The 17,593-nt window shown below is 38.9% G+C and overlaps 1 protein-coding gene across 1 annotated transcript in view; it reads right to left on the bottom strand.

Annotated features, from left to right (window-relative positions):
* The window catches only part of LOC123867734 (tropomodulin-1), a 78,520-nt gene extending 64,665 nt beyond the window's left edge, over window positions 1–13,855 (bottom strand). The window contains exon 1 of the mRNA XM_045909958.1: window positions 13,674–13,855. Coding sequence (XP_045765914.1) covers window positions 13,674–13,751 — 78 coding nt within the window. The 5' untranslated portion in view covers window positions 13,752–13,855. The remainder of the gene's footprint in view (window positions 1–13,673) is intronic.
* Window positions 13,856–17,593: the final 3,738 nt, after the last annotated feature.

Below are 17,593 nucleotides of genomic sequence, written 5' to 3'. Positions count from 1 at the left end.
GCTCTTCATTAGGGGGAACGGAAACGTATGTTCTGAAAAACATTCCAACCTAGAAACAAAATCAAAATAAAATTGAGATATTATTTTAAACAAAGTGATTATAGCTAAGCGATTACGATAAATGAGATGTTCCATAGCAATTGAAAATATTCTGATTACTCAGCTTTGATAGATATATCCTTGCATAGTGATAGCTGATATCTGCCTTCCGTTTGGGAGGTTGAGGGTTCGATCCCGGATGCGCACGTCTAATTTTTCGGAGTCATGTGCGTTTTAACAGGGCCCAGGGCTCTCTCCGTCACTTACTCCATACAATCATAGTTCCAATTTCATTTGAATATTAAGCAACCAAAGTCCATGAAATTTTGCAGACATATTCTAGAAACTAATATCTGTGCCTGTGGTGTTTTAGATTTTTGTAAAAATATGTAGTTTTAAAATTACTGGGGCTCAAAGATTAGTATGTGAATTTTTAAGACCGCGTATCTTTGAAACCGAATATTTAAACAGAAATCTGGAAAACCACAGGCATACATATTAGTTTCTAGAATATGTTTGCAAAATTTCATGGACTTTGGTTGCTTAATATACAAATGAATTTGGAACTACGTTTGTATGGAGCGAGTGACGGAGAGACCCCTCTTAATGCTCGAAAACATCGCGAGGAAGTCCGCCAAAAAATTGACTAAGTATCACCAAACCCCTTCTCATTCTGAGAGGAGACCCGTGCTGTGTAGCGAGCCGGCGATGGCTCATGATGAGGAAAATTTTGGACTGGAATGGGTGGTGTGGGGCATTATGCCTCTTTCAGAGCATAACTACCTACGTATCTACTTTATATCGAAGCCCTTCAAAACCTATAATCTTGTCTAATACCAATTCAAACCTTAGCATGTGGAACGGATCTGCTACGCTAACTGTAGACGTCGTGGAAATTTTGCCAAGAGGATTAACTGTAGATTTAATCTACTCTGATCTGATTAGCTAATTATCCTAATTACTATAACACGGGACGTTAGGTTTCACGAGCCCCTGTTTGTTTGGTTTCAGTGTTAAGTATATTATTTGGCTTTGATTTTGTCCTTTGTATCTTCCATATTTACTCCATACTTTCAATACTATACTTAAATGCGAAAGTGTGCCTGTCTGTCTGTCTGTCCGCTAACTTTTCACGGCCGAACAGTTTAACCGATTCTGAAGAAAGGTACAGAGTAAGCTTATATTCCGGGGACGGCATAGGCTAATTTTTCATCCGGAAAATCAAAGTGTTCCCACTGGATTCTTAAAGGCCGTTTGACCGATTTAAAAATTTGGTAAAGAGGTAGCTTACATCCCGGAAGTTGACATAGGTAACTTTTTATCCCGGAAAATCAAAGAGTTCCCACGGGATCTTTAATAAAATCACATAGCTAAGAAGGTTATCGCCTGAACTAGCACACACGCTAAAGAACAGGTTTTTTCGTTCATACGTAACTTTCAAAATTGTACAAAATGACATCCAAAACGAAAATTCTAAAAAAAAAAATTGGTTGTCTGTAAAGTCGGTTTACTGACGATAGTTGAACGTGACAACAAAGGCCGATTGTGCTTCTTTGTCGCTCGTTCCGCGCTCTCGCTTGCACTTCAAGCCTTACATGGAACGCCTCAGAGCGAGGTAACGCCGCATGAGTCATGTTTTTTCGTGCATGCAGCCGGCTCTATCGAATTATAAGACGTTGTCAGTCAAAAATATAAAGCAGTTTTTGAATGCACACCGACGAAACAATAAAGCATGAACCGGAATATAATTACGCAGTGATGCAACTTGTAACAATGACAAGCATAACTGTGACGTCATCGCCTCATACTCCAACAAAAATGAAAAACGATCGCGGGCAGAAATAGCACCGGCGCGACAACACAGCGCCAATGTCGAGGTGATTGTTCAGTGCATTGTCTGTTACAGTTTGGAAGTATGTACTTATATTCAAACTAGTTGATGCCCAGGATCGCATGGTTTTTTTTTTCTCTCTCTCGTCTGGCTTTACAAAGATTAGCCAATGTCAAGTTTGTAGTTATTTGTAACAAGTTAGTTAAACTATACAAGTATGGATCCCGTCTGTGTCGGTGCTCGCCGACATACGCACGGCACCCCCTTAGAGCGCTTTCCCGTCAGTTTTAACAAAAAAAAAAACACTCCAAAAAGGCAGAGCACGCCCGCCAGCTAAAACCAACACAGACGAAGTCCTCGCATGGATTTAGTTCTTAAAGATCCCGTGGAAACTCTTTGATTTTCCGGGACAAAAAGTAGCCTATGTCACTCTCCAGGTCTTTAGGTACATACATTGGTTGGTATGGGTAGGTAGGTTACAACTTACAACCATGCAAAAAGTCAAGTCGATCCGTCGCGTTGGCCCGTTGCGATGTGATTGATGGACAAACCAATATATCAACAAACAATTTTCGCATTTATAATATGGATAGTGATACTTAGCCATAATAAGTATGAGTAAGAATTTACCCGCGTCACCGAAATGGACATTAGGTATACAAGTAGGTAACTGGATATTATATGATATAAAGGTGTGCCATATAGCATGACGATGTTAGACGTCCTCCTCCTATTCGGAGGGTCGGGGGTTCGATTCGGGGCACGCACCTCTAACTTTTCAGAGTTATGTGCTCGAGCCGTGATGCCGAATAGGACACGGTAAGAAGGATGACCCCCGCCCTGGGAGCTCCTAGTCCCAGTCCTAGCATCTATACGCCTAGTTTCTCCTTTTACCTGGCGGAGATTGCTGGGAGCAATAAGGCTGCCTTTGCCTACCTACAATAATTGTTTTCAGTTTTTAGTCTCTTTGTTTTGTCTTGGTTATTTCATGTTTGTGTGCAATAAAATTTCCTATCTACGGCGCCTCCCAACTAAGGCATCATTGGCCACGAAGCCCTGGGACCCTTTGGACATGACATCCCAATCACCGGACATGACACCTAACATAATAGATGTGATACCCCATACACCGGATTTGACACCTAATATCATGGAAGATACCAATCCACTGAACTCGACAGGGTCCAGACTCCAGGCATGTGCTGAAAAAGGCACAGACTCAGGTAAAGGAAAAGGACAGAAACAAATGGTCGAGGTAGATAAGCTACCTGTGAGGATATGCCCGGGGAAGGCGACTTGACCTCGAGCCTTGTTCGTCGACAGATTTCGTCCTGACAAGAAGATACCATAACAAAAATAAGACTAGGTCTACGAGGCCCATGCCGTAGTTTGACAGGTAGGTAGGTACTCGTACATTGTGAGGATCGCGATCACCTCTAATCCAATTTGCTGGTTACGTCCTATCATCAATATTGACTAAAGGCCGATTCACACCAATTGCGTATGCAGCACGTACACGCGACACGTGCGTAGTGACGCGCGTAAACTCCTAACACACCGGGTTACGCACACGTCCACGCTTTACGCAAGCGGTGTGCCATGTTTCATAAAGTTCCATACATTACAACGCAATGGTACGCGCTACGTCTACGCTTACGCAACTCTTACGCAGCCTGTGTGAACGAGCTATTAAATGCATAAATTCAGTAAGAATATCATCATAAATTCAGTCAAAAACTATTTAGGAAGTTATTTTTTTTTAGTTTTCTGATTTTTTACTAGTTATTAGTTTGACACTAGCTACGAGTAGTATAGAAAAGTTCTTGCTATCAATGACTTTGTGTGACATTGGAAAAAAGTTTATCGAGTCAAAGAACCTGTTAACATATTTTAGAGAGTGTTGAGCCTTGTTGAGTTGATGACATGAATCACTCGGTATTTAGCATGTTTTCAGGGTTTACGACTTGTACAGTGTACTATATGTACATACATATTAACATGAAGGACTTTGTAAGCTTCATGTAGAGGTTCTGTGCGTAATCAAAAGAACCAGAGTAACCGAGATGGCTCAATGGGTGGCGTAGCTGAAGTGGCAATGGGCAGGGCACATACACGGACTCGCGCACTGAGGGTTCCGTACTCGGGTATTTTTTTGGACATTTTGCAAGATAAATCAAAGACTATTATGCATGAAACCATATTCATATGATACCCCACTTGGTATAGTTATCTTACTTTGAAAATTGAAACACATTTTAATTTTTTTTAATGATGTAACCACAAGTTCACGGTTTTCGGATTTATTCCTTTACTTGTGCTATAAGACTTACCTACCTGCCAAATTCCATGATTCTAGGTCAACGGGAAGTACCCTATAGGTTTTCTTGACAGACGGACGGACGGACGGACAGACAGACAGACAGACAACAAAGTGATTTTAAGGGTTCCGTTTTTTCTTTTGAGGTAAGGAACCCTAAAAACCGATAGATTCACGCTGACGTCGGCTGCGGGCGTAGGTTACTATACTAAAAACTTTTTATTTGGAACGGCGAGGCTGATAATGTTCTGTCAGCGAAAAGTGTTGATTCAAACGGCCGCCGCGCCTAAAGTTTTTGAAATAATAAAATGTAAGAGTAATATTAAAGTGTTATTAAGTGTGGATTCAATTTTCATAAGTCGAAAAATTACATTAATTAACATGCAAACAATATTTATCCTAAAATCATTTTAAAGGTACTTTAACTTCAAAAATGGGGTGCTTCGGAAAAGTTCATGAATTCTAAAATAACCACAAATCATAATGTTATTAGGGGCATCGTGGGCGAAATGCTTGGCATTTTTGTCAGACGGAAGTTGTGATTTATTTCTAGAGTAATGCATGTAATTAACCTTACAGCGGTAGTTCGAAAACCTTCTGGTGTGTATCATAATTAAAAAGGGATGGCGATAAAATACAATTTATTTACAAACAGCGACCGTCTCGTGTTGGTATGGTACGCGGTCTCCACTCCAGAACACGTCTGCCCCAGCGGTTATCGGCTCTGCGACAGACATGGCCTGCCCACTGCCACTTCAGCTGGCTCATTTGTAGAGCTATGCCAATCACTTTGGTTCATACGTATTTCCTCGTTACGGATTTCGTCCGTCAAAGAGACACCCAACATAGCCCACTTCATAGCACGCTGAGCAACTTTGAACTTGTTGAGAAGGCCAAGTGTGAGTGGTCACATTTCAGCGCCATACGTCATTACTGACAAAATATTATATAATATATAAATCCATACTTAATATTATAAATGCGAAAGTGTGTACTCTGTCCGTCTGTCTGCCTGTCTGCTACATTTTCACGGCCCAACAGTTTAACCGATTCTGACGAAATTTGGTACGGAGTTAGCTTATTTCTCGGGAAGGGACATAGGCTTTTATCCCGGAAAATCAAAGAGTTCCCACGGGATTCCTAAAGACCTATCCGCCTAACTGATTTGTATGAAATTTGGTAATGAGGTAGCCTTGCGTCCATGTAATTGACGTAGGCAGTTTTTTATCCCGGAAAATCAATGAGTTCCCACAGGATCTTTTAAAACCTAAATCCACGCGAACGAAGTCGCGGGCATCCTCTAGTAATGGATAAATAAGGGCTAATTATAAATAAACATCAATAGCCATCACAGGTAGGATAAAATATTCGGTAAAGAATACATTCTACAACCATAAAGACTTTCGTATTTCAGCTTTGGGGTATCGACGAATTGAAGACTTGATGCAACAAGAGCTTTGCGCTCTACAAATTAATGTGACCCAGATGTGATAGTTTTTAGTCTTCACGTAGACGCGTGCATAACTTATCCACTTCTTTTTACGTATAATATTATCATCCTTTATCACACAAAGGTTTGACCGGGGTTTTAGGTTTGTACTTGTACTGATGCTCAAACGAGTTAGGACCATATAAGGACATGGCCGGCGCAGTCTGTTCCGCGAATAAGCAGATAGCTGCACAACAACTGTCGGGAAGGATGCCAAATGTGCGAATTCGCCTAATTGACGAGCGTTACATGCCGTCTGATCGCACTCCAGCCGGCTATTAGCTTGGGGATAAAACACTCGCCAGATTTATATTATTCGCTTTTATTACATTGTTGTTCGTATGGGAAGTGAGACTGAAGACGATGCATTGTTTAGAATGCCATTCGGTCTCTCTTTGTATCCTAATTCTTGCCCTGCGCCCTTTTTTCTAAAAATAAAATAAAAGGGCGCATTTTTTGGTTGACAACGTTAACTAATTACGGAAAAATCCTAATAGGAAAAATCATTATTACATATAACAATAACAATATTCGTAGTTTATTCGTAGCTTCGTGTTTCTCTGTAATAAAGAACAACACATTTGGATAGTTTAGAGACGGGCTATATTATAATTTCGAAACGCTATTATTTATCCCCGGCGTCATAAATTTCGTTTGACCCAATTGGAGTAGTGATTTTACGATTGTGACGGATTTCCGACTCTAAATAAACTCGGGAAACACTCGCTGGATCGATGTTTTCTTACGAACGAAAACTGGTAGTTACCTTCCTACATTAGGTACAGCTAATGCAAGCGATTTTCTTTGACGCGATTTTACGACTGACGCATGTCCGATCCAGAATGATCTCGGAAATAAAACGACTGCTGGATCTAGGTGCACGCAAATACCAATTTTGCTTCGTTTTACTATGGTTTTACCGATACCGAACCTGCGAAGTAGATACTGACGTGTCAAACGGCCTCGAACCCATGGCGAAACAGTAAAACTAAAAAAACCGGTCAAGTGGGAGTCGGACTCGCGCACCGAGTGTTCCGTACTCGGGAATTTTTCACGACATTTTGCACGATAAATCTAAAATTATTACGCATAAAAATAAATAAAAATCTGTTTTAGAATGCGCAGGTTCTATATACTTTCATATTATTATAGTACCCCATTTGATATGGTTATCTTACTTTGTAAATTAAAACACATTTTAATTTTTTTTACATGATGTAACCACAAATTCGCGGTTTTCAGATTTATTTCTTTCTTTGTGCTATAAGACCTACCTACCTGCCAAATTTCATGATTCTAGGTCAACGGGAAGTACCCTATAGGTTTCTTGACAGACACGACGGACGGACGGACAGACAGACAGACAACGAAGTGATCCTATAAGGGTTCCGTTTTTCCTTTTGAGGTACGGAACCCTAAAAATGTGTAGGTATAGTAGGTAGGTTCGCGACAGGTCGAGATGGTAATCGGGGTATGAGGCGGGGGGACGCCCTGCACACCCGCGCACGTTACCCGCACCGGGTTAGCGCGGGGTCTGTGCAGGTATATGTGCGTACTGTATTATGACGTATCCTCGACCTCAATGCAGCTTTCAGAACGCGATGCAATTTTGAAAAAGCAAATTGGCGTGCGTTCGATATTCAAATTGTCGATCATGTCAAGTCTAGACGCGGCGATCGGTCCGCGTCAGCTCGCGGAAGCGAAACGTTTCGCCCCAACGCGAAAATGGAACACAGCGGATATAATTAAATGTGGTCGGACAAATCGTTGGCGAGGAATAACGCGCGAATTCGGTCAGCTATGGTGCAAAATTGATGTTTTACAGCTTGTTATGGTCATTGACCTTAGTAAATTCAATTTGGTCAGACGATACCAGATTGGCGAATCAAATGCCGTGCTCTCAGATCCATGGCTTGGGAAAGCTAGATAAAATGAATAAGTAGCTCTACAAAATAATTTAAGTCCACTATTATAAGTTGGAAAAAAACGGCTAAGTGCGAGTCAGACTCGCGCACTGAGGGTTCCGTACTCGGGTATTTTTTCCAACATATTGCGCGATAAATCAAAAACTATTATGCATAAAAATAAATAAAAATCTGTTTTAGAATTAACAAGTAAAACCCTTTCATATGATACCCCACTTGGTATAGTTATCTTATTTTGAAAATTGAAACACATTTTAATTTTTTTTCCAATGATGTAACCACAAATTCGCGGTTTTCAGATTTATTCCTGTACTTGTGCTATAAGACCTACCTACCTGCCTTTCATGATTCTAGGTTAACGGGAAGTACCCTATAGGTTTCTTGACAGACACGACAGACAGACAAACAGACAGACAACAAAGTGATCCCATAAGGGTTCCGTTTTTCCTTTTGAGTTACGGAACCCTAAAAAAGTAGGTAGGTAGTTCAAATTTTAAAATTAGATGTAAAAATATGTATGTAAATTGTAAAGTTCTACGCCTATATTTGGTAAGTCTCTAAAATATGTATCGTCAGGAGAATCACGGTTACACCTCAATGTAAATATCTAAAGCCGCCTTAGATGGTTCGCACATTTATTGGAAATGGGTCACAGACAAATTCCACACAGTAGGTAGGTACCGTAGGTATGTATGTACCTACCACGTACGATACAAAACCCGGTTTTCACATTTTGGCAGACTTTTTAAAATACGCTGTATAATATTATGTATTCTGAGCCCGCCTGAAACATGCTACATCCCACGAACACAGGCTCCACCAACATGTGAACGTCGAGGCTATCCAGCTCTTCGACAACACAGGCCTAAAACGTAGACTTAAAAGGACTAAGCCTTTTGAGCTAGTGTAGTTATAGTGTTAGTGCAGTTTAAAGAACACAAGGTAGAACAAAGTGAAAATTTAATGCTAGTGCATTTTAAAGAACACAAGAACAAAGTGTCTTTCAATGAAAACTAACTATAAACTAAGATAAGTTAATACACCGATTCTTAGATATAAGTACTTTTATAAGTTCAGGTTAATATAATATTGCTTATTAGCTCTACTCGTAGGCAAGATTGTAATGTTAGTTAACGTCAGCACTTTATGATTTAAAAAACAATCTGAGCAGCAAAATTAAAATTTGAAAAATTTGAGAAAAAAAAAATCCAGCAGTGTATGTACATCTAAGAGTGTCAGTTGAAGAAGACGCGACGGGGAGCTACCATAAGCACCAAAACAAAACCTTTCAAAACGATTCCTTCGCTAAATGTAGAAAACATAAACCATCCTGACTGAACTAACCGAATAAATCCCTATGCAGGGTATATAACTATATAGGTATCTTTCATTTGGTTAGTTTTATTCCAGTTTTATTGCAGTTACAGAAACACGACGATCAGGATGTAGCGGCCTTGCATCCAGTTAAAATTACGCGTCACGTTTTTATCATTGGAATGTTGGCTATGATCACATCTGAGCTTGAATGCAAGTTTTTTCTTTTTGATAGTATGTCGATGTAATATAAGATGGAAGCAAGCTAATTTGGAAGAGGTATGTTACCCCATACTCCTAATCGACTGCTCGCAGTATCGTAAATTGACGCTAAATAATTGTTAAGCGGCTTTTTGATCGTAGCATAACGCTAAATAATTGTTAAGCCACTCTTTGCCACTAGCCACGGTCGAAGCCTCTTACTTGACAATACCTAGCAGCTATCAAGTACAATAAAAGAAAATAGTCTCTGGAGTTGGAGTCAATTTATCAGTTACTTTGACCAATCAAGAACTTTTTGATAAAGGTCTGGTAGAGGCATTATTTATTTTGCCACAAACTTATATTTATTGATATGAAATTCAGTGAGCATGTTCTTTATGCAAAAATATTGCCCTCGTCTCGAACATAAAGTTTAACCATATAGTAAGTATAAAGCAAACATACACACATCACTGGGTAACTAGCAGATCTCTTATAAAGGGTTACTACTCATCGATGAGTTTACTTACTAAGGTTTATATTTTATCCATCACTTTTCTTTGCTAGGAGCACCGTGCGGTGTATTTGAAATAATAATATGTGGAAAATTCTTGAAACCATAATATGTCTGAAACTTTACTATTATAACATCGAAACTTGGATGGATTAACCACAAATTCGTCCAAGCATCGAAAAAAGAAAAGTTACCAAGGTGGCTGAATGGTGAAACGTAGCACTGGAAGACTTCTACTAATAGCCTCAATAGCTCAACGGTTAAGGACTGAATTCCGAAAGGTCGCGGCGGTTCAAACCTCACCCATTGCACTATTGTCGTACCCACTCCTAGCACAAGCTTTACGCTTAGTTGGAGGGGAAAGGTGAATTTTAGTCATGAATAGCATGACTAAAATTCACCTTTTTCATCAGGTAGTTATTAGTTCTTTAAAAAAATTGGAAAAATCACACCACCACCACAGTGCACAATTTTGTGTGGAAATTGTTGCAAGAGACCTGTAAGTATGTAGATATATGGACGTCTATCAGTTGAGACAATGACGACGAAACGCACTTGTGACTCGGAGTGCATTGCACGATTAATCCCTAAGATTTCAGAACGTTGACTGACCTGAAATACAACGGCAATGTAACCAACCACCTTACTGTAGGTAGGTATGTATTTACCTGGCCGATCTGCCCTGTCTTCGCCCGACTGAAATTTTTCGTAAAATCAGTAAGGGGGTGGAAATTTGAAAAGTCTTGAAACATTTCGTTTCGTCATTTTCAACCAAAAGTGTTTATACCAATTTTCATGGACCAACTTGAAAAATAGTGGACTTTCATATAAGTTTTAATTTGGGGCAGAATTTCCGAACTTATGAGACACGTATTTCTTAATTTTTTATCGAAAGTACAAAAACCAAAAAATGATTTTGAAAAAATGACGGACTTTCTTACAAACTATCATTCCCTCTTTAATGCACTTAGAAGTGGAATTTCTAAAAGGGAAACTTTGAAAGTAGCGCCAGTGCAGTGGTAGAAAAGATGAGGGGTAATAGTAATAGGCTGGCATGGTATGGGCATATAATGCGGAGGGAAGAAACTTACATTACTAGAAGAATGATAAATATGCATGTGGAAGAAAAAAAAGATGAGAAGACGAACAAAGAAAAGGTGGATGGATAGGGTGAAAGAGGACATAAAAGGGGTTGATGATACGTTTACGAATGATAGAAGAGAGTGGAAGAGGACATGTTGTACCGACCCCACCTAGCGTGGGATAAGGTCAAGAAGAGGAAGTGGAATTTCCAAAATTCCTTTCTTAGTGAGTGCCACGTAAAAGGAATCTTTCTCAAAATTTCATGTACTTAGATCAATCAGTCTGGTAGTCAGTACAAGTCTTTTCATTGTTATACCTACATATTTAGAAGTAGGTACGAGTAGATAGATTGTACAATAGCATCTTTTATACTTATTTTATTGGAAAAACGATTCAAACGCTTTTAAAGAATTTAATATTATGTTTGTTTTATTGTAGCAGTTCCGCTTTGGACCAAAACAAATCTAATCAAGGTTGAATCTAATTTTAGTTTATAGGTACCTATAACCTATTCTAATATGAAAGGGAATTATCAGGAATGTGAAAATTGTCATTGGTGGTGGTGGTACACTATCAAAGAGGGGTTACAATATTAATACCGTATTGCGGATTCTAGGATTGCAGACCGCAGTTAATATTTCCTCAATACAGGATCGATATTCGGTATATTAATCGCATATCGCGTGATAATAGGCCCGAATATCAGCTTTAATTTAGACTAAACTTCAATATTGAGGTTGTAATAAAGTGAATGATCATTAAAGCTTACAATAAAGTGCGATACTTCCGAGTTCTGAGTTACGAAATCTTGAGACTTTTACAGGATTTAGAAAAGTGTTAAGAAAAAGATCTTTCTCATGACGCCTTTCTTCACCGATAAAGCAGCTGATATTTTTTTGATCAGGAATGAAGCTGGAGACTCTCTTACGAGGTGGAAAGAGAAATCAATGATCTGACTGATGAACCGAATAGAGTTCTATAATACAAATACTAATAGAAGTACTTAATTGGTAAATCAGTTTAGAATTATAGTCATGCCCGAATAAGGAGAGCAAAATATATCACTTCAGTGTAGGTATAATATGATAATGTGACACACCACTTACGAACACACAACTCATGCAGGGAAAACAATGTAATATACATCACCAATCGCATAATATTAGTACATAATAAAGGAAAAAATATAGCTCCGAAAGATAAATAGAACAAAGAACAAAGTGTTAACAATTAGATTATTTATTAGAGATTATTAGAGAAAAGTGTTAACAATTATAATTAGTGTTGACTTGATTTTAATAACTTTTTCATCAGATTGAGACAGATCTGCTGCGTAACGCACACGTTGGCAGGCATGTGTTTGCCAAGTAAACAAACTAATGATTTGGCACCACCCTAAGCTTTTTCCACTTCGAGATAAAATGTAGATAATTATTCGTGTACTTCGTGTTTTAAGCGTCATTTACATCGTGATAGTTGTATTGCTTTTATCGTCCGCTATAATATACTCGTACATAATATAATTAGCTGATGTAGTGTTTACATTCAAGGAAAAATAAACTTCCAGAAAAGGTACGTAGTGCCCCGTCCTTCAGTTTGGCTCGTTTGGGATTGAATCCCAATAATTGTGGGTACGTTTTTAATTAAAAGATGAATTACCGCTTTTCCTTGGTTATTTTTGTTTGGTTTGGTTTCTTTAACAAAGATCTAAAATTAGGGTTCAACTTTGTAACTACTAATTACGTTTTTTTTAAAAAGTCACCGTCAACTTTTTAATGTACATGCTCGTTAGTTTACCTTCTTAGAACACCAAAATGTTTTATTTTAACATACTCATTTTTCTATCGTGTGTACTGTCAGTTTAATGTAAAGCCAACTCTATGTACAACAGGCTTTAATACGAGCTTCATATAGAAACGGACAAAGCTCTAGAAACAAATCACTGGAACAGAATGCATTACGCGATTACCGAACCTATCAAGCGTTCGCCTTGAAGACTGTTTGATTCTCATCAATATATTTGCTGTGGTTACTTTGATTCGCAGAGACCTGAACACAAGTGCCGTGGACGCACACATTAATGTTCGTATTCGTATTGTGAATAAACATCGTAATGTAGCAGATAAACTAGGATGTGAGCCAAGACGAAAATATGCCACGGCGCGTTTTTCCATTGGATTTTGCGCTTTGGAAACGGGCAGTAGTCCCCGCTGACGCCCATTGTTAGTTTGCTCATGGCATGCGATAACGCGATAAACGGATTTCACCTAAACCCTTACACGTGTAGACTGGATATGCAGCGTTGTCTAATCCTAATGTCATCACCCAGAAATATCTGTAGTTTTTTATGACTGAGACGGCTGCTCGTTCAAAAGAAACGACGCTGCCTGTTGCCTTGTTGCATAACTAAGAACGTTGCTTTGTTTTATTGGTTGAGCTTTTCTAACTCTTCAGTTTAAAATAATGTGTTGTGTACCTAGCTTTTGTTGGTTGCTTGTTGTTTTCTGTTTGTGCTGCAAGGTCACACGTGGTGTTTCCATATCACGAGATAGGTCGATGCACACGCGTCAAGGTAGATACGGAAATTTTCATTCAACCGCCAGTTCTATTTACATCGCCACAAATTGCAAGTGGCGCATCGCACTTCCTCCACTGACGTACGGAACCTTCGCGGGTTCGCGAAGTTCGTTGGAAACAGCATTTACCGTTATAGCTACATCGAGCGGAACTAGCCGGTTTACCTCACAAGACAAGCGGTGTGATCTATATAATTCTGTAGGATTGAGAGATTCTGAAAGAGCTTTTGGTTTGATTTGAGTAGGTGTCTTTGTTGGGTTGTGGTTATCGCAGTGTTTACGTTCGGTGTTCACTGTCAGATGTGTTATCTGTTATGGGAGCAGGTGTGTGGACGGCGCGTGCGCGGTCTATTTGTGTCGTCGGTTACATAAAACAGTCCTCACCTCCTCTATCTTGAGGCTCTTGCGGACCACCTTGCGGGTGACCGCGGTCTCGTAAGTTTCCTCGATTGTCTCCGCCATGGTTGCAATACGCGAGGTGCGCGGGCGTCGCGCGCGGCAGTTTCGGCGGTACTGAGGAGTGTGCGGTTATTTTTAGTTTTCGGCAGCCGGTCGGCGTGGAGCGGTCCGATCGCCCGAATACACTGTTCTCGGGATTTGGGGTTGATGGAACTCGGGAGACTTATTTCCCACAGAATCAAGAGCCGATGCAGGCGCGTGGCAGCAGCGTCGCGACCCGGGTCATCAACTTTTAACAGGTTACTGCAGTTGAACTCACTTGCAACTGAGGCAGATTTGGGTCAACGATGTCGAGGTGGTGTCGAGGCAGCATCGAGGTGAAACCGAGGCAGCATCCAGACGGCCTTAAGTCGAAATGGGAATAAGTGGAATAAGGATTCCTCGAGACTTCCTCGAGGAATCCTTGAGGCTGCTATTTGTCTTGTTTCGGACTATAGCATGTGCATGAGTGAATCAGCATTATTCACCCCTAGATTCTTTGCTATGGCTCAGGCCGGCGCCCCGTGACCATGTTTTGTCTCCGTTTCGACTCTACCTCGATTTAAAATGAGCGATGTGATTTATTTTGATGTCTACCATTTGTTTTCATTTTCCATAATTATAACTGCATGAAATCTGATGAGACGCACTTTGCGTTATTGTCAGAAACGTTTAGGTACATAAAGTAAACAAAATGTTTCAGCGTGATCAAAGTTATTAAATTCTCGTTGATTCTTATTTTCATTTAGGGCCTCTTTTGTTTCAATCATAGAGTAGAGAGTATTTAGAGTCATAATATGGAGTCACTATAAACTTCACAGGTTTTTATTACTTATTTATCAAAAGCTTTCCTGAACTCCTGCTTTTAGCTCTTGTTTGCTATTTTTCAAAAGACTTTGAATTTTAGAAGTCCCCAACTGAAGGGAAAGTACTCTTAATACTGTAGATATAAATTTTTACTCAAAGGAAACATTCCTATTTATATTATTATTTTTGAATAGAAAGAAAACTGCATTCAAAGATTTTGGAAAATTCACTTGCCACACCCGGGAATCGAACCGATTAAAATCTGTAAAAATTACAACTTGTACTTTTATTGCATCGATCGTTAGGATCAATTATAAGGAAGAAATCTCTCTAAGAAACTTGATAAATTACAAAATTCCACCATGTATAAGTCAGTGTCTAAGCTTTGTAGTAGGTGAATACCATTGTACTCTGATGTATACTTACAATGCACTAATGGCCATTGTACAGTCATTGTTGTTCTGTTTCACTTGCATCCTTCCTCACTCACTTGGACTGTATTTTACTTTGATTTACTATAATTTGCACGACATAGAGTTCACTCAACTTTGGATTATCAGAATTAGGGTTGCCAAGACCTAGATTCAATTCAAGGGTGCATTCCTTAAAGGTGTAGAATGCTTAGGAGTGCAAATACACCCCAAGTCTGTAAAATGGACCTCCATTTAGCAACATTAAAACTGGCAAGGTTTTGCTTCGTGTAAGTTAAGTTAGAAGCGGTTCATTTTGTGGTCACACCTCGACGAAGTTTCTTATTAGACGTTTCTCGTTCAAAGAGCTGTACTGTATGGGCTTTTGGAAGTAGTTTCGATAGTTGCAAAATGTTGCTGCTAGATGGCATTAACATACATCACTGGAAGTAAGCGAAACCTTGGTTTGGCGGTCAGAGCGTGGGGCGCGAACCTAGAAGACGCAGGTTTGACTTTGAATCCTGCTGGATCCGCAATTTTCGATATGTATTTAAACATTATTTAGGTATGTTAGCTTTAGGTTATTTTTATTAGATACCTATGATTAACTGGTATCTATATAGGTACTTGCAGTGGGTATATAATTTTAGCATATTGACGTACAACAGAAGTTCGAAGCCACGAACAACTACGTCTTGCCATAAATAAGAGCATTTACCCAAAGTCGAAGGCAAATAAACCTGTAGGTACAAATTTAGATAGTTGGAAGGAAACATAAATTCAAGAATCAAGAAACATCCCGTTAAATCCGGTTGCAGAATTCATTTAGATAGTTCCTCCCATAATTTGAGTAAGAACTTATTACGTAGACATGCCTACCTACCTGCTATGAAAATTAGCAAAAGGTCATAGGCAAGATTGCGTATATCACATAGGTATATATCATTAAGAATATGCAAGGCCGTAGCCAGGACTTGGCTTCGAGGGGGTTTTTGACCAAGCCCTCTCATGAAAAATTTTTTTGGCCCGACTTGACTTGGGAGTCAGTAAAATTTTACTTTTCAATTTAACAGAAAGAATTTAACAGCACAGATGCGAGCGTAGCGAGTGCATTTTTTTAGCAAAAAGAATTTGGAAGAGTAACGTAGGTTTCGAAAGAGTAAGTGTAGAAAGTTTGAACTCCCAACCGGGTGGAAGTTTCTATAAGAGACCTATATGCCCAACAGTGCACATCTATCGGTTGATGTTAATGTCGATGAGAGTGGTGATAGCCTAATGGTTAGGACTCCCATTTGAAAGGTCCGCGATTCGATCCCGGGCACACACCTCAAACTTGTATTTAACTTACTTTTAACCAATTAAATATCACTCACTTTTACGGTGAAGGAAAATATCGTGAGGAAACTTGCATGCCTGAGAATTTGGTTGCCTGGAAGAGATCGCTAGGTAGCGATAAGGCCGCCAAATTGTACCTGCCTATATTTTGTTGTGCTTTTTATGTGATTTTTCTGTATTAATTTTGTGGTGTACAATAAAAGTATATATTCATTCATTCAATTCTCCATAATGTTCTCGGTGGTACCTAGGTATGAGAAGTCGCTTCCAATTTGATGTCCATTGTAAAACTTACTAATTTTAACAGGTTCAACACGATTTTTTTTAAATAGCCCTTGTATAGGTACCTACTGATTTATTTCAATTTCATTTCAGCGACAGGGATGACCGGAACTGGAAGTGTAGGGTAGGTGCACCAATAAACAGACTCAATTTTAAACCAAATTTGTATTTTCATTTCGTCCTTAAATCTATAACAATATTAAATAAGCTTAATGTATACAATTAATAGATTACTTAGGCGTGGCACTTAACTATTTTATTATAAAAATTACGTACCTTAAATATTATATCCAATAACTCGGCCAGTAAATGCCTTCATCACAAAACGAAAATTGTTTAAATATCTAACCTACGAAAATTTCTAATAATTATACATGGGTGTAACGAATTTTTTAAGCTAATAATTTTATATTTTATAATATAAATAAAGATAAAAAACAAAAAAATAATAATAATAAAATATCGTTCAAAGCCACTCAATTGAGTGATTCCTCAATTAGAAATCAAAGTCATAATCTATTACCATACAAAATTGCGTTCCGCATAATATATTTCAAATGTAAAAATAAATAAATTCATTACACCTATGTATGATCTACACGGATGATCTACTATACCTACCTACCTACCTACACACATTCTTAATCGATTGTCTTTTGTGAGCACAATTCTTCTTTAATAAAAAAGAATACAAAAAGTCATGACCCGTCGGAGATATTTGTGTTCCTCTCCATTCTCACTTTCCTCCAAATCTTACGTTTCTCGCGCCTGTCATTATAGCATTTTCTCTATATAATGGCTAATGACTTATAGAAAAAGCACTATAATGACGATTTTAGGATGACGATGTTCTGCGAAATGATTTTAATTTATTCAATTTTGTTTTTTTTTTTGCTCACAGGTCAATCACTCTCGCCGTGACGACTTCACAGGTGCACAAATATTTTCGACGGGTTATATCCATGGACGCGATTAAACGTGCATTTTGGCAACATTTTTGGCTCCTTCCCCAAATTAAATGAGACAAGTAAT

The sequence above is a fragment of the Maniola jurtina genome, chromosome 8 (assembly GCF_905333055.1).
Source record: "Maniola jurtina chromosome 8, ilManJurt1.1, whole genome shotgun sequence".
NCBI classification, from domain to species: Eukaryota; Metazoa; Arthropoda; class Insecta; order Lepidoptera; family Nymphalidae; genus Maniola; species Maniola jurtina.
The sequence above is the reverse complement of the archived record's forward strand: the minus strand, read 5'-3'. Positions and strand labels throughout refer to the sequence as shown.